Source organism: Balaenoptera acutorostrata, chromosome 4 (genome assembly GCF_949987535.1).
Source record: "Balaenoptera acutorostrata chromosome 4, mBalAcu1.1, whole genome shotgun sequence".
NCBI classification, from domain to species: Eukaryota; Metazoa; Chordata; class Mammalia; order Artiodactyla; family Balaenopteridae; genus Balaenoptera; species Balaenoptera acutorostrata.
This window is the reverse complement of record NC_080067.1, coordinates 20,818,210-20,843,012: the sequence shown is the minus strand read 5'-3', so window position 1 is coordinate 20,843,012 and position 24,803 is coordinate 20,818,210. Positions and strand designations below refer to the sequence as shown.

General features: G+C 51.4%; 1 protein-coding gene across 3 annotated transcripts in view; it reads left to right on the top strand.

Annotated features, from left to right (window-relative positions):
- Positions 1-822: 822 nt before the first annotated feature.
- The window catches only part of KY (kyphoscoliosis peptidase), a 46,813-nt gene continuing 22,832 nt past the window's right edge, over positions 823-24,803 (top strand). Inside the window, exons 1-7 of one of the 3 annotated variants that reach the window (XM_057546056.1) lie at positions 823-931; positions 1,973-2,304; positions 5,570-5,632; positions 9,412-9,474; positions 13,991-14,080; positions 20,051-20,125; positions 21,891-21,953. In XM_057546056.1, the coding sequence (XP_057402039.1) occupies positions 2,169-2,304; positions 5,570-5,632; positions 9,412-9,474; positions 13,991-14,080; positions 20,051-20,125; positions 21,891-21,953 (490 nt within the window). In that variant the 5' untranslated portion in view covers positions 823-931; positions 1,973-2,168. Of the gene's footprint in view, positions 932-1,917; positions 2,305-5,569; positions 5,633-9,411; positions 9,475-13,990; positions 14,081-20,050; positions 20,126-21,890; positions 21,954-24,803 lie in introns of those variants that run through there. The other 2 variants (XM_057546055.1, XM_057546057.1) reach the window with 2 other exon arrangements.

Sequence of the window (24,803 nt, the reverse complement as noted above, 5' to 3'; positions counted from 1 at the left end):
TAGTAGGTAGATGCCAGGGGTGCTGCTGAATCTCCTACAGTGCACAGGACATCCCCCTGCAGCAAAGAGTTCTCTGGCCGCGAACGTCCATAGTGCCATGGGGGAGAAGCCCTGCCCCAAAAGATCTGTTTTCAAGTATTCCAGAAAGGCAGGGTGTCGCAGACCATCTTCCTGGAGCTCAGGCTAGCACCACCACCCTCCCCCCTGCCCCAGGTCATCACCCCCTCCTCCAAAGGCAGCTATGGAAGGTATGGCATGGTGAGTGAGTTCCTAAAATGACACTCCCAGCAGGGGAGTAAGCATGGGGGATGGAACGCAAATGTCTGCTGAGGGGGCTTCAGCTCCCTGCCCTCCCCCACGCAGCCCCATTCAGGTGCTGCACAGGAGCTTCTGTTGGGATCCGCACCCTCAAAGGACTTAGCCCCAGTGGTGAGGTGATGCTGGGACCAGAGAGCTGCCTGGGCAATCTCCAAGACCCCAGCAGCTTCAGATAATGAATAATCCATAGTTCTTACTTCCCTAGTCATCTAGAGAGCAAGGCTTAGCCAGCCTCCCAGCCCTGTGTGTGTGTGTGTGTGTGTGTGTGTGTGTGTGTGTGTGTACATGCCCACATGCAGACAGGACAGAGAAGGACAGGGCTTGCTGCATGAAGAAACTGCCTTGCGAGTCATCACCTTTACTGGTCCTGCGCTCAGCTCTCTCAGGACTCCAGTCAACACTTCCGGAAGCCAGTGACCGCTCCTTTCATCGGATGCCCGGTGGGCAATGGGGCGGCGGTGATACAATGGGGTGGTGGTCTTTACATGTGACTAAACTGTGAGCCACAGTCAGCGAGGAAAGATCTTCAGAGTCTGAGAGTTCAGCTTTGTGACCCCCAGCTCCATCACTGACTTGTCACTTCACCTGTCCCTTTCCTCGCCCTCAGAATCAGGTAAGAATGACAGCTACCACTTGAAGACCACTTACAATGCACCAGGCACCTCACATGCATGTCACTGTTACAGCAGCCTGGTGAGGATCTGCATTATGCCCATGATACGAGTGACAAAATGAGGGGAAGTGGCTTGTCCAAGGTCACAGGGGCAGCAAGTGTGGAACCCAGGCCTGTGCCACACGGTCTGCCTCCAAGAGGTAGCGGGAGGTCTCAGCGGCCACGCTGCAAGGTAGGGTCACTTAACTCCACAGCAAGGAGGGTCCCAGAGCAAAGGTCTCCGCATCCACGGTATTTCTTAACGGTGGAAACTCAACTTAGGGGACTGACCCCAGCCCGGTAGGCCCACGGTGCCAAGGGCTGCCAAGCAGATGCGCTGTAAACACTCCTGAGTCCCAGAGCCAAAGGCCGTGCTGCCGCTGGCTGGGCAGGCCAGGCCTCGCTAAAAATAGACGGGCCCTCAGGTCCAGCTCCCTGACTGCCAACCGAGGCAGGCCGCTCCCTACACCCAGCCTCCTCCTCTCCCCCTCCCCCTTCCCCAGCGGGCTAGAGCCAGGCTTCTAGAAGGTACAGAGATGTTAAGACTTTCACTTCAGACCAGACAGGGTTGTTAGGCTGACGCCCAGTGGTCAAGTTCCAAGTGCTGGTGGGGCCATAACGGGGGAGGGTGTCCTGACCCCAACGCCCCACACACTTCCCTCTAACGAAGGGAGCTGTCAACCTCCAAGCCCACCCGGGGAGGCAGTGGAGCCAAGGCCAAAACTTGGCCAATTTCTCCACATTTTGCAATTGAATCTGGAGCCCCCTTGCAGTTTCTCTTTTCCTGCACTGATTCTCCCTGTTGACAGCACTGTACAATTTCTGTATTTGCCGCGGCTTTCAGAGATTTGCTGCTGGCCCTCTCAGGAAGGCCCCGGGGAGCGCGGGATGGGTCAGCGCCCGGCCGGCCGGGGCGGGAGACAGGGGGCGCGGGGAGGGAGGCTCCGGAGAGCGGCCGGACGGGAATTTCCTTTCAAAGGTGACATAGAGCCTCTTCATTAGGGTAGCGCCCTCCCGGGCGGGCCCTAATGGCGAGTTCGGCAGAGTCAGCGAAACGCGGCGCGGCGGCCGGGCGGCGAGCAGCGCCCTCTCCCGCGCCCTCGCCGTCTCCCGCGCCGGGCAGCGGCGCGCACGAGCCATTTGCAGCGCAGGCAGCCTGGCGAGCGGCCGCCGCGCACCGGCCGGAGCGGGCGGCACCATGGAGCTGAAGAAGGACAGCAACGCCGTATCCATAGACATGCTGCTGATCGTGCACTCGGAGAAGCGGCGCGCCGCACAGGGCGCGCACTCGGACCGGCAGGCGGACCCGGGCGCGCCTCCGCAGCGCAGAGGAGGTAATGCGCCCCCAGCCCGGGCCCCGCACCCCCGGCCCCTCGACCTCCTCGCCCCAGGGCCCGCCTGTCGGGGGGGCGCGCTACGCGCCCCGGAAAGAGGTCCCCGAGGCCGACCCGCTCCCCAAGGCTGGCTGCGCCTCTGGCATCCCGTGGCAACGCGCAGCCCCGCGATTGCCCCGGTTGACACCCCGTGCAGGCCTGCCGTGCTTCCGTCACCCCCGGCAGTAGGTCTCCTCCTGGTCACTCTTTGAAGGGTGCAGATCAGGTTGGGAGATGCCCTGGAAGAAAAGGACCTCGGGCCTGACTCCTGCGTGCCCGAGGCCTGCTCCCCACAGGCCACATTGCAGGGCACAGGGGACCCAGGGGGATTCGTGTGCTGAGTCTGACTTTGAGGTGGGACCCTCCTTTGGTGTCCTTGCACAATTCATGGCCTCACTGTCCCCTTTCTTGAGCCCTCTCCCAGCCTCCTACAGTAGAAGGCATGCCAGGTGTAAAAAGGCACACAAGCTTGGGTAGGGTTAGACTTGAAATCTGCTCTCCCCACTTTGGCTTATCTATTGATTCTACTTGTCCTACAGACTTTCTGGGGAAGGGTAGACTGGTAAAATAAAGCGACTTTTCATAGAGTGATTGTGGAAAGCCTCTGTACTCTCCAGAGAACAGGACACAACGTGAAGAGAGTAGAGATGGATAACAATGGCGGTTAAATCAGCCCCTCATACATCTGGGAACCCCCTGGTCCTGAGTCTCTGAGGAAGCCCTCAGGAGCCCTTGAGGAGGCTGGTGTGAGGGCACACTACACGCACTGTGTCCTGGTTCTTTGCGAGCGAAGCTTCACAGCCCTCAAGGTAAAATGACCTGCCTCCCGTCTCCCTTCCAGCTCCAGAGCTCCTTGAAGTCTGTCCCCAGTTCTTCTGTCCCCACAGCCCCTACGCACGTTGAACATGCACCTTCCACCTACCCTGCTGAAGCAACGGTGCCATGGGTGGCTTTGCCCCCCGCCAGCCCCACAAGCTGCAGCTGCCCCGCAGCTCCTGGTGACCTCCTGGGGAGGCAGGCAGGAGAAAGAAAAGAGATTCTGGAGAGCTGAGAATGTTGACAGGTGCCCCAGTCTCCTGAGGGATTTGGGGCCCAGGAGTTGTTTGGGTTAGTTGGTTCTTTAGTTCTCAGAGCTGCCCCTGGGAGAAGGGGAGATGGCCCGCGCAGGGGTATTTGTAATGAGGAAATTGGCAGAGGCCATTGGCCTTCCTTGATAGAAATGCGGCTGCCCCTACTGCACGGACTGCGGTCCGGAAGGCCAGAGGCCCCCCACGAGGCGCAGCTCCAGGTGAGCGCATGAGTCCCCTCCTCCCTCTCCCCCTCTGATCACATCTCTCCGAAAGGCTCTGACACTAGAAAGAGAGGGCAGAGAACACAGAGAAGGCCCAGAGATGCCAGGGATCGGGGCTGCTCAGAGAAGTGTCCAGCACCCGGCATAAAGCCTACATGAGGCCAGACCGATGCACTTCACACTCATGACCGTGACTCGGGGAAAGAAGACCCCTGTTTGCTGAGCTCTCTCTGCTGATATTTTTCTCCAAATATTTTCCTGACAGACATTTCTCCCAGGCGCTATGGCAGCGGAGAGACCCGTGTCACTTGTTGACGATCAGACAGTTCTGCACCAGAGCAGAGAAGAGGGAGCGTGTGTGACCTCCAAGGCCCGCTGGGCAGCAGAGCTGTCCAGGAGACCCCTGGCTAAGCCAGCCTGCGGGCCCACTCCTTGGGACAAGCTAAGGAGGGGAAATGCTGAACTGAGACTAGCTTGTTCCAAGGCCTCCTGTTGGCGCACAGACATCCAAAACCCACCCCTCCCCCGCTTCCAGGCGTCTCCTCCAGTCTCCTCCCCGCTCCAGGCCCCCCGGCTGTACAGGGAATGTTCCCCGGCTCTGCAAAGGAGGGCCTGAGCTCTGCTTTGAGAAAAGAGCAAAGCTCCGTTACTCTCACATGCAGAGGACTGAGTAAGGGTGTGACCCGGTGGCTTTCTGTTGTCTCCTTGTGGCAGAAAAGAGTCAGAGGGACAAGGGGGCAGAGAGCGTGTGCACTGGGAATTTGGGCTGCAAGGCAACAAATACCCCCTCCCCTTTCTTGCAGGGCCCTAGCATTCCCCCAGCAGTTTCCTTAGAGCCGCACTTCTCCAAAACATGCCTAGAAGCCCTCAGCTCCTATTGTATATTCCCCTGGCCATGGAGGAGGTAGCCTAAAGCTGTCGCACCAGGTCTGAAAAAGCTTCAGCGCCTTAGGTTTTATCCCCAAAGTGGATGGGATGTGTGCATTCCACTCCCCGGGTGTCGGTGAAGGTTCCGAGTGGTAAGGCCCAGACACTGACTATGGAGGGCTCTGCAGAAAAGAAGGGTGTCAGGAAAGGACTGGGGGCGCTCAGAGTGGTGGAAAGGGTTGGAGACCCAGACTGGAGGCTGAGCTTCCAGGAACGCGACCATAAGCTGTGCAGAATGGCTGGTTTGGTGAGGAAGCCTCCGCTGCCACCAAGGAGCCCTAGACGCTCCTTCTGCGCCAGGAACTTGAAATTATTGCAGCTGCTTGCGCTGCCAGAACGTTTGCCAGTTCTGTGCCAGGAACTCGACCTTGCAGCCATCACTTCCAGCCGCCACCAGAGAGAGAGAGAGAGAGAGAGAGCGGTTCCATTCGCTTCCCTGTTGCCTCACTAGGTCCCAAGAGAGAATGGGACACAGGTTCATTTCAGTGGATGCCTCGGCCACACAGGTCCATGCTCTAGCTGCAAGGGAGGCTGGGAGGGCAGGCAACCATCACTTTCAGTTCCCATAGGGATCCATCAGTTTCCATCTTTGCCCACCCCCCACCCCACATCAAGACTCTAAAAGTGGGAGATTCACCACATACAGAAGTAGGCAGGAAAAATGAATGGCAAACGTCTTCACAATAATGCTTCCATATTTATGCAGTGGAAATGTGGGAGTGACAAAGGGGCATCTCTATTGTGAAAATTCTCCCTGGATGATCCTGATAACCAACCCGCCACCCTTGGAAACTACCGTGGTAATATTTTTTTAATGTTTTGAACGTGGAGGGTTGCATTCATTCCTCCAAGTGCACTTCATTCGTGGGCAGCCTCCCTCGGAGCCCGGGAGAGCCAAGTTCCACCAGCCCCGCTTTAGCCCAGATCAGTCTGCAACTGGTGCATCACACACTTGACCTGAGTCTCCCCACCGCAGAGAGCCTCACGCCGGTCCTTGTTACTTCACAGGGCTTCAAGGTGTTGGAAACGGAATCCGGAGATGGCAGAAATTAGAAAGAAATGAACTACATGGTAAATTCTCTCATTTTCATTTTGTTTTCTTTCCAATCTCTGGAATTCAACACACGGAAAAATGCCTGGAAGCATTGGGTTTCACTTGTTTGAGGACTAGTCTAGACATCTAACCACTCAGACAGTGGCTGCTTGTGACTCAGCCAGGCCTCTGGGGCCACTGTGACCCTGGAACATTTTCCTTGGCAACAGGTCCACCAATTTCCTGGAGGGTGTGCGGGGAGGCGGGCGGAGCAGTGCTATAACCCTGAGAACCCACTTGTTCGCTGGCTGAGCTATAAAGAACTTGGCATCATTTGGGATGGTGGGTTTGGGTGTGTTCCCATGGGAGGTGGGGCTTCCCAGGTCATGCGTCCCATGCATCTCGGGGCACCCATCTTTTGAAAATATTTCTGAACAGAGAAGACAGCGGCCTGCCTTGGGTGGTGTTACTCAAGGCCTCGGGAGATGCCACTCAAGGGTTCTCTGGCTCCTGGCCTGGGATCCAGAATACAATAAGATCTGAAGAAATCAGCTTCCAAAGCCTCTTTATGGTGCCAGGTGCCTTTCCCCCTGCAGGCCCAGGATTTCTCTGGCCGTGCCATGCATGAACCGTTATACTGGGCCTTATTCTGTGCCCTTATTGTGAGATTCATAAGCCCGGCCTCCAGGAACAAACACTGTGGAACTGCACTGTGGGCATGTGAGAATTCCAGTAAGAATCAGACCTCCATTCCCAGAGCCCCAGTAGGGGATTCAGTCAGATTCCGACTGTGTGAGCCCCAGGATCGGATGACTGACTCATCAAATGCCAGTAGGAGGGGACCCACCCCCCCATGACCCTCCACAAATGGGGAAACAGGACCCCAAGTGAACAAAACAGAGCACCTATGCTCTGCCATCCTTCTGACAGTAACAAAAGGGGAGGATGAACTTCTAAAAGTAAATTCATTCATTCATTCCCTCAGTAAAGGTCGACAGTGATTACTTTGTGCCGGGAAGGGTTCTAATTGTTGGAGATGGAACAGTGAACGGGACAGTCAGGAGCGCCTGCCCTCCTGGGGCCATGTTAGAATGATTGCATCATAATGCCATTCACCACAGCCGAGTCTCAGCACCCTGGAGGTGAAGAGCTTGCCTGTGTCCACTGCACTGTGCATGGAGATAAGTCATCCTCAAGACACCCCCCCACCAGGGACCACCCTCTGAGTCCTGGCTGATGGGCATGCATAAGTGGGATGGCTTCCTAAACCTTGATACGGGGTCATCAGATGGTAGATGCACCAGTTCCAGCTCTACCTAAGCAGACGCCAAGGTTAGCGAAACTGTGCTGTGGGCTCTTGAGAATAACAGTAAGAATCAGACCTCCAGAGACCTGACAGCCACAGAAGCACATAGCAGCCCATGCAGGGAGGCATGCTCGGCCAGTGTGCGGGTGGGTGGAGGGCAGACAGGCCATGTGGGAGGAAAGAGACACTGCGTCTGTGTTTGTTGCAGCTCTTACTTTGCCTGAGTTGTTGGAAATTCATCTTATGGCTTCTCGGGCATGTTATTAATGTTATCAGTCCTCAGGAGAGGATTGAAATATACTGAATTCATCCTCTTTTTACCATCTTCGGGGTTCCTGGTTTGGGGGAAGTTTAGTGGAAAAATATAACAAAACACAAAGAGACAAGATAACTCTTACAAGACTCTTCCTTAAGGCATGAAGTGGGTCTTAGTATGATGTACCAGCCGATAAAGAGAATGATTATAGTTCTTGCAAAACCACCCAAGAACTGAGAGTTTCAGGTAAGTGCAGGGCTGGAGAGAGGCCGCACAGAGGCCTTGAGCCTGGGAAGGATGGAAAGGCCTTGAGCCTGGGAAAGTTCCTCCACTCCACCAACATACGCAATTTAAAATTTAAGTCAAATTTTATTTATTTTTTTGAGTGGCATGCTTGCATCCGTGAAGAAGTTAAAATTCCAGCTTCTTTCTGTGTTTTCTGATGGTGAGGTCCTGGGTACACACTTGCCTTGCTGGTGCCCAAGGCACCCAGCCCTGGTAACCAGCAGGCTGCCCAGCCCTGGAAACTGGATGGCTTTCATCTGAGGAGGAAGCAGCTGATGGCTTGTGCTTGGTGGAGTGTGCACAAATGTGGCTGAACGTGGGGTTGTTCCAAAAGGGCACATGTCCCCCCTCTTTCTGCGCTGTGCACTCCTTGGGCTGGGGCGTTGACAGGGTGGGGGGAGCCTGGGTACTCCAAACTTTTCCAAGCAGCAGGTGTTTGGGCTGAGCCACCAGCTTGCCCGGCAACGGGCTTCCCCTGCTGTGATTGGCTGCTTTCCTTGGTCCTGGCCAAAGTCTGCCTAGCAGCACAGGGACTAATGCCCCACAGCTACAGGGAAACTAACTGTGCAACCCTGACTATAAATAGCCCACTGTAGCTATGCCAGCCAATCATCCTCCTTGAGGATTCCCTTCCCAGATCTTATTTCTTCCATCAGCCAGCCGAGCAGAGATGCGGCCAACTGTGCCCACAGGAGGCAGCTGCCCTGTCCTCGCCTGGGTCTGGCCTGGAGCTCCAGCCCAGCATACTGCATCACCCTCGGTTGGCACACACAGCGGCCCTGGCCCTTGGCCAACCAACCGACCTCAGCCCGGGGTGGGGCTAAGGGTCCTGGCTGGGCCTGCTTGTAGAGAAGGCTGGAGAGGATGGGCTTCCCAGGGCAAGACCCCACCAGGAGGATCGCAAGTCCAGCCCAGCTCAGTGACCCACCCACTCACCCGCCTTGACTGGCTTCTGCCTGAGCCCAGGCATGGGAAACGCTGAGTGGCAGATCTGGTTGGGTACACAAGGGATGTCATATGAATGGAACCAGGTCAGGCCAGTGCCCCTGAGTGCTTGCACCAGGTCCAGGCACATGTGCCAGTGGTCACTTCCAGTGACAGGCCCAACAGCCTTTCTGCAGCCCAGTGGGAGGCCAGGGGAGAAGATGGCAGGCCAGGGTGGTAGTGGCCCTTCCCCCACCCCTCTGAAGCAGAGGTTCAAGGGCAAGACCAGGCCACCACAGCAGCTGTAAAGGGAGAGATGGAGGGAAGGCGGTGCTTCCTGTAGGAGGGGCAGATAAGCCTGTGGGTTCCCCCTCCATGACCTGTGGCAGCAGCTGGGCATCTCTCCACAGCAGCGTGGTTCCACTAGGCTCTGAGGGCAGCTCTGTGTCCCGGGACATGAATATCGCCAGTGCATGGAGGGCATTCACCCTGCAGAACAGGTGCCCTGCAAGTGTCTGTGAAACTGAACCAAACTGCAAGCACCCCAGCTCCTAGGCTAGAGTAGGCGGCAGGGTACTCCCCCATTTCTCTCAGAGGGAGGCAGGAGGCTGGAGACTTGGGTTCAAGTCCGGGCTCTCACCTGGCTGTGGGGTCTTTGGCAAAGTTAACCAGTCGAAGCTGCAGGCCCGTAATCAGGATAGGAGCCTCCCTGGCCGTTCCAAAGAAAGGTGTGGAGCTCAGCGGGGCATCCCTCTGCACTTTGGGAACTGGGCCCGGCTGCAGCAAAGTCAGGAGCTGTGGTCACTTAGCCCATGGGAGGCGTCCCCAGCTTCTCTAGAAAAACCCAGCCTCTGCCGGCACCTGCCGAGAGCGTGAGGCTGTGCGTACATGGGCTCCCGGTCACTTGCCTCTGCGTTCAGGTGTGCGACTCTGCCGATTCACACATGTTTAGGCCGAGCCGGGCAGCTCTCTCCTCCGCCCAGGGAAAAATCCACCCCACCGTGGGCCCAGTGGTCACTGCAGGTCCCTCTGTCTTCCTTAAATAGGAAACCTGGTGGAGAAGCAGCACCCCCAGCAGACCCAGGTCATCACCTCCTACGACAACCAAGGTAAGGCTCCGCCACTACCTGTGACCTCTCCTCCAGCTCCTGTGTGCCCGGATCCACTGTCCTGGCCAGAGACAGAAGGTGCAGAGCCCAGACTGTGGGGAGCGGGGGCCTCTCTGTCCTGGGGATGCTGGAGCACCCTTCCCCTCTCTCACATCCCATGGAGAACAGTGAGAGGCTGCATGTGTCATGGAACAGGGGAGTAAAGTCCTCGGGCTCCAGCGTCCACGGCTGTCATCAGCGTCACCCTGGTTGTCATCACTGTACCTGACATTTGCAGAGTGCTAACTTCATGTCAGCCGCCCTGCCAGACCACGTACATGATCATTCTCATGTGAATTATACCTCACAACAGTCGTATGTGATTGGTACTCTTACTATCTTCATTTCGCAGATGAGTGAGCTGAGGCTTAGAAAGGTTTTCTTTTGTCCAAGATCACATGGCCAGCAAGAGTCAGAGCAGGAGCGGCCCGACCCCCTCCCTGCCCACCCCCCGGCGCCCCCCCCAACCACCACCAGGGCCTCAGCTGTTACACTTCTCACAGCTCTGCTTCTTGCAGCCACCCTAGAAACCGGCCTCCCCCTACTGGCTCACCGCGTGCAAGCCTTCCCTCCCACTGAGTCACAGCGGTTCCCTGGCCTCTCCTCCTGAGGCTGAGCCTTCCAGGGCCTTCCACCCAGGGACAAGTTTAACTCAGCAATGGGGAGTGAGAGGGCCCTTCCTCAAGAATCCTCACTTTGCCAGGACGGGTCCTGGGGGGTCAGGGAGGGCGGGCAAGGGCACCCCCGTGCGGACTCTGCAGTTGACTGGATCTGAGAGCACGACGGGGTAGAGACGGGTTGGCTCCGTAGCTACAGCTGGAGGAGAGGCCAGGTTACAGACCTCCACTGCCCCCCCCCTCACTAACCTCCCCTCCTGCCAGCTCGGTTTTTTCTGCTCAGGGCCTGGTGCCTGAGAGCTCTCATAGACTCAGCCCTAAGCTGTCACCACTGGTGCTCTCAGCACTGATGTCCTAATCTATAAGGGTTACGTCCAGGGTGCGGCGCGGAAGGAGGAGACCCTGGAGGATTCGGAGGTCCTCGGGGAATTGCTCTCTGAGACACCGGCTAACCCACCATCCCCAGGGAAAGGCACTGGCAGGTAGTGAGGAAGGGCCTGTCAGCTCAAGTTCCCAGCAGGAGGTGGCCAGCTGTCCTTGCAATCTAGGTCAGTATCCATTTAGGGCAGAATTCCTGGGACTATGGCTCCAGGACAAACCCCAGGGCACTCCGTGGGCCCACGACGACCTGCTACCCCCCTGAGCACCGCGAGGACAAACCCAGGCCCCCTGCTTCTCTGGAATGACTAGCAGCGCAGCTCACCCCAAACAAGAGTAAGTGACACCTCACTAAAGTGAGAGTGGATTAGCAGCCACTTCTCTCGCTTGGCTCTGGCCCCATCCCCAGTGGGGTCATGGTGTTATCCCTGCTTACAGAGGAGGAGTCTGGGACCGGGGACGCTGCAGTCAGACCTGTGTGCTGGGACCAGGGGGATGGGGCCTGCCGCTCTCCAGAGCCTCACCTGGCACACCATACCCCGGCTCTCATGGGCCACTCACATGCCACCTCCCAGCATCTGAGGCTTCCAGAGGGCAGGAAGGAGGGTGGCCTTGGCATCCGACAAACAGGACAGGGTCCAATGTAGGTTGGGATAGGATGGGACCCCCGGGTCTTAAGGGAGCCTGGACCACAGCGAGGGAGAGGCTGTCCTGCTCTGGGGCTGAGCCAGAGTCCACACTGACGGTGACCCGTCCATTCCACAAAAAGCAGCTCTGGATGCCGCCACTGGGGGTCCATCGGAGAACACAACAGACAAAGGCTCCTGTCCCCGTGGAGCTGACACCTAGCGAGGGAGACAGATGACCCTAACAAGAAAAATGCAAGGTGTCAGATAAGGCTGGGGGAGAAAATAAAGCAGGAAGGGGGATGGGGGGTGGTGCACATGGGTGTGGATTAGTTTCCTATGGCTGCTGTAACACATTATCACAAACTTGGTAACTTGACACAAATGTATTCTCTTTAACTGTTCTGAGACTACAAGTCCCAAGCCAGCCTCGCTGGGCTAATCAGTCTCTCGGTTGGCAGGCAGGTTCCTTTTGGAGGCTCTGGGTAAGAACCTATTCCTTGACTCTGCCGGCTTCTAGAGGCTGCTGGCACTTGCCAACTTGTAGCTGCGTCACTCCAATCTCCACTTCCACTATGACATTGCCTTCTCTCCGTAAAGTAGATACATTCCCCTCTGTTTTATAAGAATCCTGGTGATGACATCGGGCCCACCCGGATAATCCAGGATTGCCTTCCTATCACGAGATCCTTAAGCAAATCACATCTGCAGAGTCCCCTTTGCCATATAAGGTAACTTTCACAGGTTCCCAGAATTAGGACATGGATAGCTTTAAGGGCCATCATGCAGCTACCACAGGGAATGATTTAAAATAGAGTGATTGAGAAAGGCTTCCCTGGGAAGGTGACATCTGAGTAAGGGAGGCGGTAGAGCAGCGGGTCATGCGGCCTCCGGGGAAGAGCTCCCCTCAGAGGGACACCGGGTGTGGTAACTTCATGCAACAGGTGACGGAAAGATCACTGGAATCTTGGATCTTCATGCAGAAAAGGGCTTCGGAGGATTCATCTGCAATGGGTGTGTGCGTTGAATGAGAGGGGAACGATCACAGGAGCCCCAGTGACCTCAGGCCCCGAAAGTTATTCGTGACGAATCAGATTTGGGTTGAGGCCTCATCCTTCCAGGTCACCCACCCTCCTCCCCACGCAGACCCTCAGTGCCTTCTTGGATCATGCATGCACTAGGCTCCAACTGCCGTGTTTCCAGACTTGTGACATCCCTGTCGAGCTCCATTCTGCAGAAAGAATCATGAATGGCCCTGGGTTTTCAAGAGCCCAGTGGAAGCCAGGGTCAGTCAGGGCTGCAGGAGATGCCCTTTATCACCCCCTGACGGGTGCCCCTGAGGTCTTGGCCCTGAGCTCTGCACACTCTCTGTCATCCCACGACTAGAGCCACTGCAGTACCCGGTGCGGGATCTACAGAGCTGGTCTGTCCCGGGTCATCATTCAGCTCGCTGTTCCTGGGATGTCAGAGCTTACGCTTCCTGCACTAAAGCTGACTGCCATACTCTGGGTAGAAACCTCTGTTGAACACCCAGCCAGGGGCTGTTTAAGGGTCGTTTTTTTAATAATTACAAATGCTTTAGCTGAGGTTTTCTTGGCAGGAAAAAATTCCAAGGCAGAGGATCCAGGTTGCAAAGGCAGCAGCCAGTTACAGAGAGCATTAAGGACCACCTTAAGTCAATGACGGCAAACATCTGACGTGAATCCTGCAGCCTCCACGCACTGATATACACCCGCGTGTGTGTGTGCACACTCACGCACACACATTCACATACACACGCACATACCTGACAATCTTTGCTAATTGATAAGCGCTCCAGGCAGCCACTTCCAATCAGTCAGAGTTAATGAACAACACGAAATCTGTTTGCCATCTCTGCATTAGGAATTTTGAGCAAATTAGGCCTTTAGACAAAGCCTGATTCAAACCCGCAGAGACCTGGAGATAAGCTCTCGAGTGGGAGGACTCTCCTGACGGGGTAGAAGGCAGGCCCAGGACAGCAGGCCAGGGGAGGGGCTTGGGCTTGCCTGCTGCATCTCCACGTCTGCGAGGGTGGGGAGACGAAGCAGAGCCCTTAGCATCTGGGAAAAGGGCCTGGGAACCACTTCTCAGATGCAGCAGAAAATAATCGCTAATACACTTTTACTAAGACAGTCAGAGTTTCAGCTTCAGAAAATGCTGCCTGGGTGACAACTGGTAGAAATGGGGAGGGGTGTCATGAGAGAGCCAGCCAGGTGACCCGAAATCCCAGGAAGGGGCTACTTTGGGTTTAGATGTGACTAAGATTAATGCCATGGTATCTGACTGTACTTAGGGTTTAGATCTCACTTTAAATTGTGCTCCAAATAATGCTCCACTCTTTATCATTGGAGATTGGCCAAATTAATTTTTTCCATAGATTAAGAGTTTTATTTGATACAGGAATGTTGTAGCCAGCAAACTCTTAGCACTTCACACCTTTAGGAAGCATGGGTACTGTGACCCTGCTCACCTGGGGACAGCATGCCCAGACCCAGGCCCGTGTGGAGCAGAGAAGCCTCCCGGAAGTGCTCTCACACACCTGTGAATGGGAGCGGGAATCACACTCCCACACCCATCAGGGAGGCGGGGAGGGGAGTGATGATCACCAGCACCACTTTGGGGCAGAGCCAGGAGTGGGCCTCAGGAGGATGCTGGACGTCAGCCCCTGTCCAAGAGGGGAGAGAGAAGAGGCAGTGCAGGGAGGAGGAGGGGATGAGAAACGGTGATGGGTGGAGCTTCCGGCCAGGGCGAGTTCCCAGTGGGAGACCACCTCAGCACCCACCTCGGAAGGGCTTAAAGAGTATTTTATTTTTCGGCTTGCTCATTCTCTGACAGAGCGACGTGGCTGGATTGGAGTGGTTGGAAGTACCCGGACGTTAGGAGAAGTTCGGGGAAGAGGTTTGTTGTTGAGCCCTAAACCAACAGGTGGGTCAGTTTTGCAGCTTCCCTGCACTTCTGGAGATTGTTGCAGCTCAGCATTTTCCAGATTTTATTTGATAAAATAGTACTGGGTCAAGTAGACTTCTGCAGGACTTCTCAGAGCATTGTGTGTTGCAAACTACAAAAGGGGAGAAAGTGGGCATTTTTCTCACAAGGAATCTGGCAGCCAAGTACAGCTTGGCATCCACTTTGAAAACTGACTCCGAGTGTCTCTGGGGGAGAAAGTACAAAGGCAGAGGTGAGCAGGCTGTGCCTCGTGCATCGTGGGAAGACACACAGGCAGAGTTCGCTGCCCATGGCGATGGTACCCGATCCTGGGACCAGAGCTGAATGATGCTTTGAACTCTGAAATGCTTAACGTCTTGTCAAGTCACAGGCTGATTTTCTTTGACAGTGAATGTGCTAGAAACTAGAAACTCAAAATGAATATTAACCCCTTTAAAGTAATCCCTCAGGAGGCCACATTGTATCTTTTAAAATTGTTTGAGAATTACCCTCTTTGGCATGCAGAACAAGTTCATGAGCTACACAAGAAAGTCAGCATTGTTATTCTGTGAAAATACATTTAACAGGCAAAGGGTTAAAAGAGCTCTTACAAAATCAACGGGGAAAAAATAATGCATCAATAGGAAAATAGGTGATTCACTAAATAAGATTTAAAATGGCAAATAAGTATATGAAAAATACTACACTGAAAATTAAAGAAATACACAAAAGCAATGAGATGTCATTGTTCATTGATAAAAATGTAAAGGATTAATAACAATCAAATGTCAGTGAGTGTATTGGTAATCTATTTTTACATTACAAACCACCCCAAAACTCAGTGGCTTAAAACAATTACCAACTTACAAGTCTACAGGTTGGCTGGATATTCTCGTCTGAGCCACACCTGGCTGATCGCAGGTCTTGGCTGGGCTCGTTCATGTGTGTGGTCAGTGGGAGGGTTGGCAGGAGAGCAGCTGGTCTAGGGTGGCCTCACCTGAGATGGCTCTGCTCTGCTCCATGTGGTCTGTCATCCTCCAGGAGGCTAGCCTGGGTGCAGTCACACGGCAGTTGTGGCTGGAATCCCAAGAATGGAAGTGGCAGCTGCAAAGTCTCTAGGCCTAGGCTCCGAGCATGCACAGAATCACTTCTACCACATGCTAACTGGCCAGATCACATCATCAGGCTGGGCCAAATGTGAGGGAAGGAATAAAAGACCTCTTCTTAGGAAGAAGTACAAAGTATTGTGGCCAATCTTGCCATCAAACACAGCAAGGATGAGCAAAATAGGCATTCTCTTGCACTGTTGAGAGGATCGTAAACTTAAAATCATTCATGAGAAAAGTTTGCCAATATCTAACAAAAGCCTTAAAAATCCCCATACCTTTTGATCCATGTTTAAGAATGTATTTGAAGGAATTGATTTGAAGAGTGTGCAAAGCAGTGTGTATCAGAATGTTCATCACATCATTGTTTAAATAGCAAAACATTCGGGAAATGTTAACTATCCAACAAAAAGGGATTGCTTATAATGATTATAAACCATTTATAGAATAGAGTATTATGCAGCCATTTAAAATGATGACTTGTGAAGATGACTTTATATTCACTGACATGTAAAGACTTAAGTGAAGAAAGCAGGATACAAAAAGCATGTTTATTATAATCCTGCTTTTCAGTGTCACCTTCTATTTTACATCTTTCTGTATCATGCAAGTTTTTGTTTTGTTTTAATTCTGCTTTGACTTTGGTGTTTGGTTGGTATTTTAAAATTTTTATTTTAATTTAAATTAACATAGAGTAAAATTGGATTTTCTGGTCTGGAGTTCTATGAGTTTTAACACATGCACAGATTCACGTCACCAACACCACAATCAGAATACAGGGAAGTTCTGTCACCCCAAAAAGTCTCTTGTGCAGACTCTTTGTAGTCACATCCTCCCGTCATTCCTAAGAGAATTGTTGAGAAGTACAGCTTGATACGGATGTACCACAAGGTGTTTATCCATTCACCCATCAAAGGACATTTAGGTTGTTTCCAGTTTGGGGTGATTATGAATAGAACTTCTATAAACATTTGTGTATATGTCTTTGTGTGAACATGAGTTTTCATTTCTCTGGGATAAAAGCCCAAAAGTGTAATTATTGAGTCATATGTTAAGTACATGTTTTGTTTTATAAGAAACTGCCAAACTGCGGTATCATTTTACAATCCCACCTGCATATATGACCTTGTCAGCATATAGTATTGCCACTATTTTTTTTATTATTGGTCTTCTAATAGGTGTGATATCTCATTCTGCTTTCAATTTGAATTTTCCTAATGGCTAATCATGTTGAACAACAGCAAGATGTTGAACATCTTATTTGGTGATATATCTATTCTTTTACCCATTTTCTAATCGGATTGTCCTTGCACTTTTGTAAAAAATCAATTTGCCATATTTGCGTGGGTCTATTTCTTAACGCTGTTATGTTCCATTGAGCTATATATCTATCCCTTTGCCAATATCACACTGTTGTGATTACTCTAGCTTTATAGTACATCTTTTTTTCCTTTTAAGTGATTTTAATTAATTTATTTATTTTTGGCTGCATTGGGTCTCCATTGCTGCGCACCGGCTTTCGCTAGTTGCGGCGAGTGGGGGCTACTCTTCGTTGCGGCGCGCAGGCTTCTCATTGCAGTGGCTTCTCTTGTTGCAGAGCATGGGCTCTAGGCGCGCGGGCTTCAGTAGTTGTGGCACGTGGGCTCAGTAGTTGTGACTCGCGGGCTCCAGAGCACAGGCTCAGCAGTTGTGGCGCATGGGCTTAGTTTCTCCGTGGCATGTGGGATCTTCCCGGACCAGGGATCGAACCCGTGTCCCCTGCATCGGCAGGTGGATTCTCATCTACTGTGCCACCAGGGAAGTCCTATAGTACATCTTAAAATCAGTTGGAGTCCTCTTAATTTTTTTTCAAAATTAGTTTGGTTATTCTAGTTGCTGTACCTTTCCATCTAAATTTTAGAATCATCTTGCCTATATCTACCATCTATAAAATTCCTTCAAGGAGTTTGATTGAAATTGCATTAAATCTATAGATGAATTTAGGGAGAATTGCCAACTTGGCAATATTGAGACTTCCAGTTCAGAACATGATATGCTTCCCCACTTATTTTAGTCCTCTTTAATTCGTGTGATCATATTCTTTAGTTTTCAGCCTAGAGTTCCTGCACTTTTTTTTAGATTTATACTTAAGTATTTCATTTTTAGAGATATGAGAAATAGTAATTTTAAATTCAATTTCTAATAATTTATTTCCAATACAAATATAATTGATTTTAGGGTGCTGACCTTGTATCCTGTGACCATGCTAAACTTACTTTTTAGTTCTAGGAAATTCTTTTGTAGCTTATTTGGGATTTTTCTTTGTAGACAGACATGTAATCTGTGAATAGAAGAGTTTTATTTCTTCCATTCTGATCTATATGACTTTTATTTCTTTCTCTTGTCCTATTTCACTGAGCAGGACTTTCAGTACCATGTTTATTAGGAACAGTGAGAGTGGTCATCCATGCCTTATTCCCAATCCTAGGGGGAGAGCATTCCAGTTTTCACTATTAGGTACGCTCTTAGCTCTGAGTTTTTGGTAGATGCCCTTTTTCAGATTAAGAAGTTCCCTTCTATTCCTAGCTTCTTGGGAGGTTTTGTTGAATGGATGTTAAATTTTGTCAAATGCTTTTTCTGCATCAGTTGATATGATCATGTGGGTTTTCTTCTTTAGCCTGCTAATATGGTGAATTACATTCATTGATTTTCAAATATTGAATTAGCCTTGCATTCCCAAAGTAAACCACAGTTGGTTGTGGTATGTTATTCCTTTACTATATTGCTGGATTTTATTTTTCTAATATTTTGTTGAGGATTTTTATGTTTATGTCCGTAAGGGATATTGGTCTGTAATATTCTTTTCTTATATTGTCTTTGTCTGGTTTTGGTATCATAAAATGGATATAAATTATTCGATACTCTTCTGTTTTCTGAAGGATCTTGTGAAAAATTGTCATTGGTGTTATTTCTTTTTAAATTTTGTTAGAACTTGCCAGTGAAACCATCTGGGCCTGGTTTTTGTTTGCTTGTTTGTTTTTGGAAAATTTTGAACTACAGGTTTAGTTTTAAAAATACATATAAGAAAATTCAGGTTATCTACTCATTGGGTGAATTTTGGTAGTTTGTAACTTTCAAGGAATTGGTTCACTTCATTTTAGTTGCAGAATTTCTCTTCATAGAGTTATTTGTACTATTCCCTTATTATTATTTTAATATATATGGGGTCTGTAGTGATATCACTCATTTCATTCCTGATATTGGTGTCTTGATTCCTGATTTGTGCCTTACCTCTTTTTTATTTGGTCACTCTGGTTAGAGTTTTATCTACTTTACTGATCTTTTCAAAGAACCGGCTCTTGGTTTTGTGGATTATTCTATCATTATTTCTTCAAATATTTTTTTCTGCACCACACTATTTCTCCTCTCTTTGTGGGATCTCGGTGACATGAATGTTAGATCTTCAGGCATTGTCACACAAGTTCCTGAGGCTCTGTTCACTGTTTCTCTCTGTTTTTCTTCAATAATTCCTATTGATCTATGTTCAAGTTCACTGACTCTTTGCTTTGTCATCTCTATTTTGCTATGGAGCATATCCAGATAATTTTTTAAACGACTATATTTTTCAGTTCTAAAATTTTTATTTCTTTCTTCTTTATGTCTTCTACATTTTGCTGATACTTTGTATCTTTCCATTTATTTTAAACTATTTGCCCTCACTTTTTAGAGCATGGTTATCACGGCTCTTTCAAAGTCTTTGTCTGATAATTCCAAAATCTGTGTCATCATGGGGTTAGCATCTGTTGATTTTCTTTTCCTTTTTAAGTTGATATTTTCTAGGGTTTCTCTATACTGAGTAATTTGGGATTGTAGCCTTTGCAATGCTATGCGGATCTGCCCCGCACATGTACCACCCAGCAGCCAGTCTGGGCATTGGTCTACCCCCTGGTTTAGTTCTCAAAGACTGTGATATGATGCTTAGGATGAGATCAAAGCATGCACAACATGAATGAGGTCCACCCATGCAGAGGTGACCACAGGAGTTCATCCATAGCTTTATGGAATTGCTTTCTTGAGCTCCCTCCTCTTTATGACCCACTTCCCAGTCCTCTGGCCCAAAAACTGGGGTTTTAGTTTCCCCACTCTTCTGGGTAGTTCTCACAATTCTACCTGCATCTGGAACCAATCAGCAGAGAACAAAGAGAGAAAAAAAAAGCAATGAGTATTTTCCCCCACACTCTTGGGAATCATGGCTTCACTGGTACCTCCCCTCAAAGACTTAGGTGCCTGCCGGGCCACCAAACTCACTGCTGCACTGATACCAGCAGAATTTCTCTGGGTGCTGAGTCAGGAGATAATGGAAAAAAGGGGTAAAAAACAACAGGGGATTTCCCCCACTCTGACTCTTAAGAGTTTCCCTTTCTCACTCCACAGACCAAAAGAAAGGGCTTCTCTTAGAGCACTTTTTCTCTGCATCCGTTGTGCACTGCTGGGTTTGGGGCTGCCTTTGAGTCCAGTCTAGGTAATACCATTGGGGGTGGGGAATGGTCAACTCTGCCAATTTGATGATGCTTTCAATTCTAATCTTCTTTCCCAATTTGCCTATCATTTACTTTGCGGAGTCCTCAAATAGTTAGCCCATGCATTCTTTCCAATGCCTACAGTTGCACTCGGTGGGAGAGACAGGGTAGAATTTGTTTACTCCATCTCGCCCAGATCTGGAAACTGTCTGCTTATTTCTTGGTTTTGTAAACCAAAATTATTTGCATATTCAAAAGAAAGCTCTAAAACCAATTGTGTTTTATTGATCAAACATCTGTCATGAGACATTGCACCCTTTCCTGGCAGCGTCTGGCTGAGAATATCACCTCCTATTCCTTTGCAGGGACACAGCTGACTGTGGAGGTCCACCCTCAGGATGCCATGCCCCAACTGCTCAAGAAGTTCTCCTTGGCTAAACGTACGTACGTACAGGGCTACTCATGTGTGGAGGGCTGGCAGGGAGGATTGAGGGTAGCTGGAAGGGCCAGAGCTCAGCCTGGACACCTTCTTGGGGAAGGAGAGGAGTGACCTGGGCCTACACACTGGGAAGAGGCAGAGACAGGACAGCTTCATCCTGGGGCACTCTCTTCTCCACACTCAACAACCCCTGTTCTTAAGTCTCTGCCATTAGGTGTGGGTAACACAAGGCATTTAGCTAAAGATGAATTTCATCACAAGAGTGCTGTTGTTTTTAGACACCATTTATTGACTGCCTGAAAAGTGGCATGCACAGTGCTAAGCACTGTACACTCAATAAGCTTTTAACTCTTTGATATGCACCAGTATTATCCCCACCTTTCAGATCAGCAAAGGCTCAGAGAGGTGAAATAACTGCCAGTCACCCAGTTAGGAAGCGGATCAGAACCCAGGTCCTAATGAAGTCTGTACCCTTAACCACCGTACCTGGCTGCCTTCTATGCTGTGTGCACAGGCCCAACCCAGGCCCACGATGTCTCCTCTGCTCCCTTCTTTGTCCTCTCCCTGCATCTGTCCATCCTGTGGGTAAACAGGGGCCTGGGGAAATGCTGGCCAAGGAATGGAGGCTGCAGAACAGCCAAGGCTGAGGTTCATGAAGTGAACCTTCATGTCCGCTCATAGGGGGGGCCGAGGCAGCTCCTCCAAGGCTGCCTGGTCCTGCAGCCCTCAGTAGCCAGGCCCTCGGAAGGGCAGGCAGGTGTAGAGAGGTCAGGCCCTGGGAGTTGACTGGCTGGGTTCAGATCCCAGCTGTGTGACCTCAGACAAGTGGCTTAACCTCTATTTTGGACTCAATTTCCTCATGTATAAAAGGAGGAAAATAATTCAACATCCCTCATAGGATTGTCATGAGGTTAAATGAGATAGTCAATAATGCACAAGCCAGGTATAGTAAGTACACAAAAAATCTGGCTACTATTTTGAACCCCCATCACTCTATCAAAGAATGTAGGTGGAAACAAAATGTGGGTGTAAGAAAGACAAGGCCCACTGTTTCTCAGAGTGGCCTATGCACATTTGCAAACTTCTGTACATTTGAAGGCCTACAGTGGTCTTCAAGGGCAGAGAAAAACTTGCCTTGGCATCCCCACCTCTGGCTCCTCCTGGTTCCATCAGGGACCCACATCTTCCTGACCTGGCTTCAAATCAGCAGGAAATTCTCTCCTGCTGCCTGTGGAGTCTAATAACAATTGCTGACCATTCTGCCTTAACAGTCCTGGATTTATAGGATTTGGTTGTCCTTGAACCTTCCCGAGGAATAATTCCCCTCTCCCCCCTTTCATGAACTGCCCATGGTCAGTTCTTGTCCTGGGGTCATCTGGTAGTGAATTCACTGGTGCTCTCAGGATCCCCAGCTGTGGTCCAAGATGGCAGGAGCGTCCAGAGGAGGGAGGAACGCGGAGCTCCAGGCAGGCCCACTGAATAATCGCAAGGCTTGATGCCCAAGCAAATTCTCCCTCTGCTCACAGACTGCACTTCTCTCTCTTGTCATCCCCTCACTGGCTCCCAGTCCTCCCTATTCCTCAGCAGGAAGCCCAGGGCAATCCCAGCAGCAATTCCGTGGTGGGTGGGGATGGGAGCAAGAAGACTGTGAGAGGGAGAGTGAAGAGGAGAGGTCAGAAACAAGGACACCCACACAGAGAATCATCTGTGCTTGCATTTCTATTTCTTCTGAAGTGTCTCTACTTCTGACCTTTGGGATATTGTAGGTTTCCAAGGCGATAAAAATGGAAACACAAGACCCCGGCAGCCTGGAGGAAAAGATGCCCATGGTAAGTTGCGGGGCCTTCTTTGGAGCCATTCTCTGAGACGGTAAGTTGGTTTAGCCTCATGAGCCAATCTGCGGTCACTTGGAAATGGCTCCCTGGAGCACTGTGCCTGGAGTCTGGGGCCACCTCTGGGCTCAGGGGACAGGAGTATCATGATTGATTGGCAACGTCTGCCATGGACACAGGTAGAGAAGTAAAAAGCTCACACACCAGATGCGATCCCAAAGCTAAAGCATAAACCCCACCAATAACAAGGCAGCCCATTATGGGAAACATTAAAAACAGAATTCAGAATTGTATTAACTTTAAATGGAATGCCAAGCATCTGTACGGAGGGAGGCATGTGAATGAGCAGAGTGGGGCAGAGGAAGAAATCCCGAATGGGTAATAGACAGCCTGGGTTCGAATCCGGCTTTTGGTCGTCACTCACCTTCCCTGGGCCTCAGTTTCCCCCTCAGAAGACCAGATGGCATCTAAGGTTTAGTACAGTTTGGTACTTCTTCCCATTGTTTTGCTTTAAAATTAGAATAACTTAGTTAATGCCACTGGTATTTTAAATGTATTTATGCAAAATCATATTCAAATATTATATAATCTACTCAGAAAGTAAATTTAATGAGGCATAAATCATTATGGATATTCTTAATGTTCAGATATTGTAGAATGGAACCAAGAAAGGGTAAAACTAATAATAGGGTTTTTCAGTCCCATTTTAGAAACACCATCCTTCTTTGAAATGGGGGCGGGGAGACTTCATTTGCAGAGCTGACGCTTGTTAAATGTGTAAGTCCACTTCATATCCACTTAGGTCACCGTGACGGCCCTTGTCAGAGGATGGCAGGAGCCAGAGTCCGTGGGGGGAAGAGGGCACCAAGAAGGGGGGAAGCTTGGCAGGGCCTGTTGCCGTGTCTCCCCTCCCTTCTGGGGGTCTGGCTGGACAAGGGCCGCAGGGTAGACCACCCAGGATAGGCCCTGAGGTGATCTGAGTGATGGAGGCGAGAAATCCCAGCTCTGGTACCAGACAGTCACTGAGCTGCGATGGCGCTGGGCTTCTAGGGAGCGCCAGGGTAAGACTGGACAGGACAGAAGGCTGGGGGCAGGGGGCGTCCAGGGAATCTTGGTGCTTATTAGAGGAGCAGAAAATGAAGAAAGAAAATGCTAGGTTGCCGGGCGAGGCCACAGCCTCACTGTGGAGTTTGCACAGCCTGCCTGCCCACCACGCACTCTGTCCCCTCTTAGGAGAGGAACAGCCTCGGATCCTGGATGTGTCAGAGGTCACAGGGACCAGCACCTCTCCTTGCCCTGCACCCTCCTTCCCCCCCCCCGCCCCCCCCACGAGGACTCCTGCAGGGCATCAGCAGGGACTGGGGGAGCAGAGAGAGGGGGCCAAATCCAGTCTGAGGCTGAGAAGGGAGAAGGCCTGGGTCCTAACAGGAAGGGACCCACAGCAGTGGGGAAGTGCAGAAGGACCCGTGTGGCCTGCTCCTGACGGCTGAACTTGGCTGGAGGCTGGGAGCTCCTCTGTGGCCAGACGTTGACCAGCTCCCTGACCAGCTGGCACTGCCTGACCTCCAGTGCTGGCCCAGAGAGGGTCGTGGAGCAGCTCCAGCCAGCGCTGGTGGCGTCCCCACCCTCTCAGCACACCTCTCAGGTCTATAGCACCAAGGAAACGACTGTATCCATCTCGGTGGGAATGGCGGCACTCTCCAAAATGCTGTCCCCTGCTGTTCTACAGTCTGACTTACAGCCCTGGTTCTGGCTATGCAGCCTCTACACTTGCTGTTCTGGTCTCCCTGTAGCTCACGCAGTTACTTAAAGACATTTAATACATTATTTTTCTGCTTAAACTGAAAAAAAAAAAAAGACTCTCAGAGTCCACGGGGGTTGTGTGGGTACACGCAGGCGCAGCCCTGCACCGGGCACAGAGGCTTCTCACCTCTGCTCTGCGCTTGCCTGCAAAGGACCCTCACCCTGCACCCTCCCAGGGAGACGAGTGCTGACCTTACCACGTGATCCACCGTCTCTTTCACTCCCCCAGGTGCCCTGTAGATTGCGCCTGAGGCTGGGCTGCTGGCTTTAGCACTACTGCCCAGTCACTGGAGAGGGAGGTCACCGGACTAGACCCCAGGCCTTGTGCAGCCCCACCAGCCACTTTCCCATGTTACTCTGCTCTTCCCAGGCTTGCTGTCATGTCCTGGGGTCCCACCAGCACCCAGAGGTTCCTGACATGGCAGGCTGAGAGTTGATCCACTGGAGTCAGGGGATCAGTGCCCCTTCGGCCGCATCCGCCTCTCACCCCCGCCCTGTCCTCCTATCCAGCTTGCCTGATTTTGGTCAGCCTGGCTCAGAGGGCCTTGAATAAGAAAGACCCAGCCAGATCCCAGGCTCTTCTCCGGGCTGGGACAGGGGTTTGCTGCCCGTCCATCCATGGGTTGGTCTGACCACTGGTCAGTCAGCCCTGCAGCAGCTGCCTGGGGCTGTCCTGTGTCCTGGCCTCCTCTGAGAAAGGCTGTGTGTGGAAGAGTGACTCTGAGGCCCAGCTTCCCTCAGGGCCCCCCCCACACTGTACTTTGGGCACCTGTTGTCAGAACTCTTAACTTTCTTGGGGTGCAAGTGGTCAGTCTCCAGCTAACCATGGGCAAGGGAAGAAGCCTGTCTGGGTGCCAAACGCACCTCACCCTACGGAGGCCCAGGTGGCCCAGGACCATCATGCCCTCTCCCACAGCCGGGTGCCCTTCAGACTCCCCTGGGCACCGTGGCCAGGACATCAGTGGCGAGCGGCGCTGCCTGGGTGCTTCCCACAGAGCATTCATTCCTGGAAGAGCTAGCAGGGAATCTGCAGGAAACTGTGGG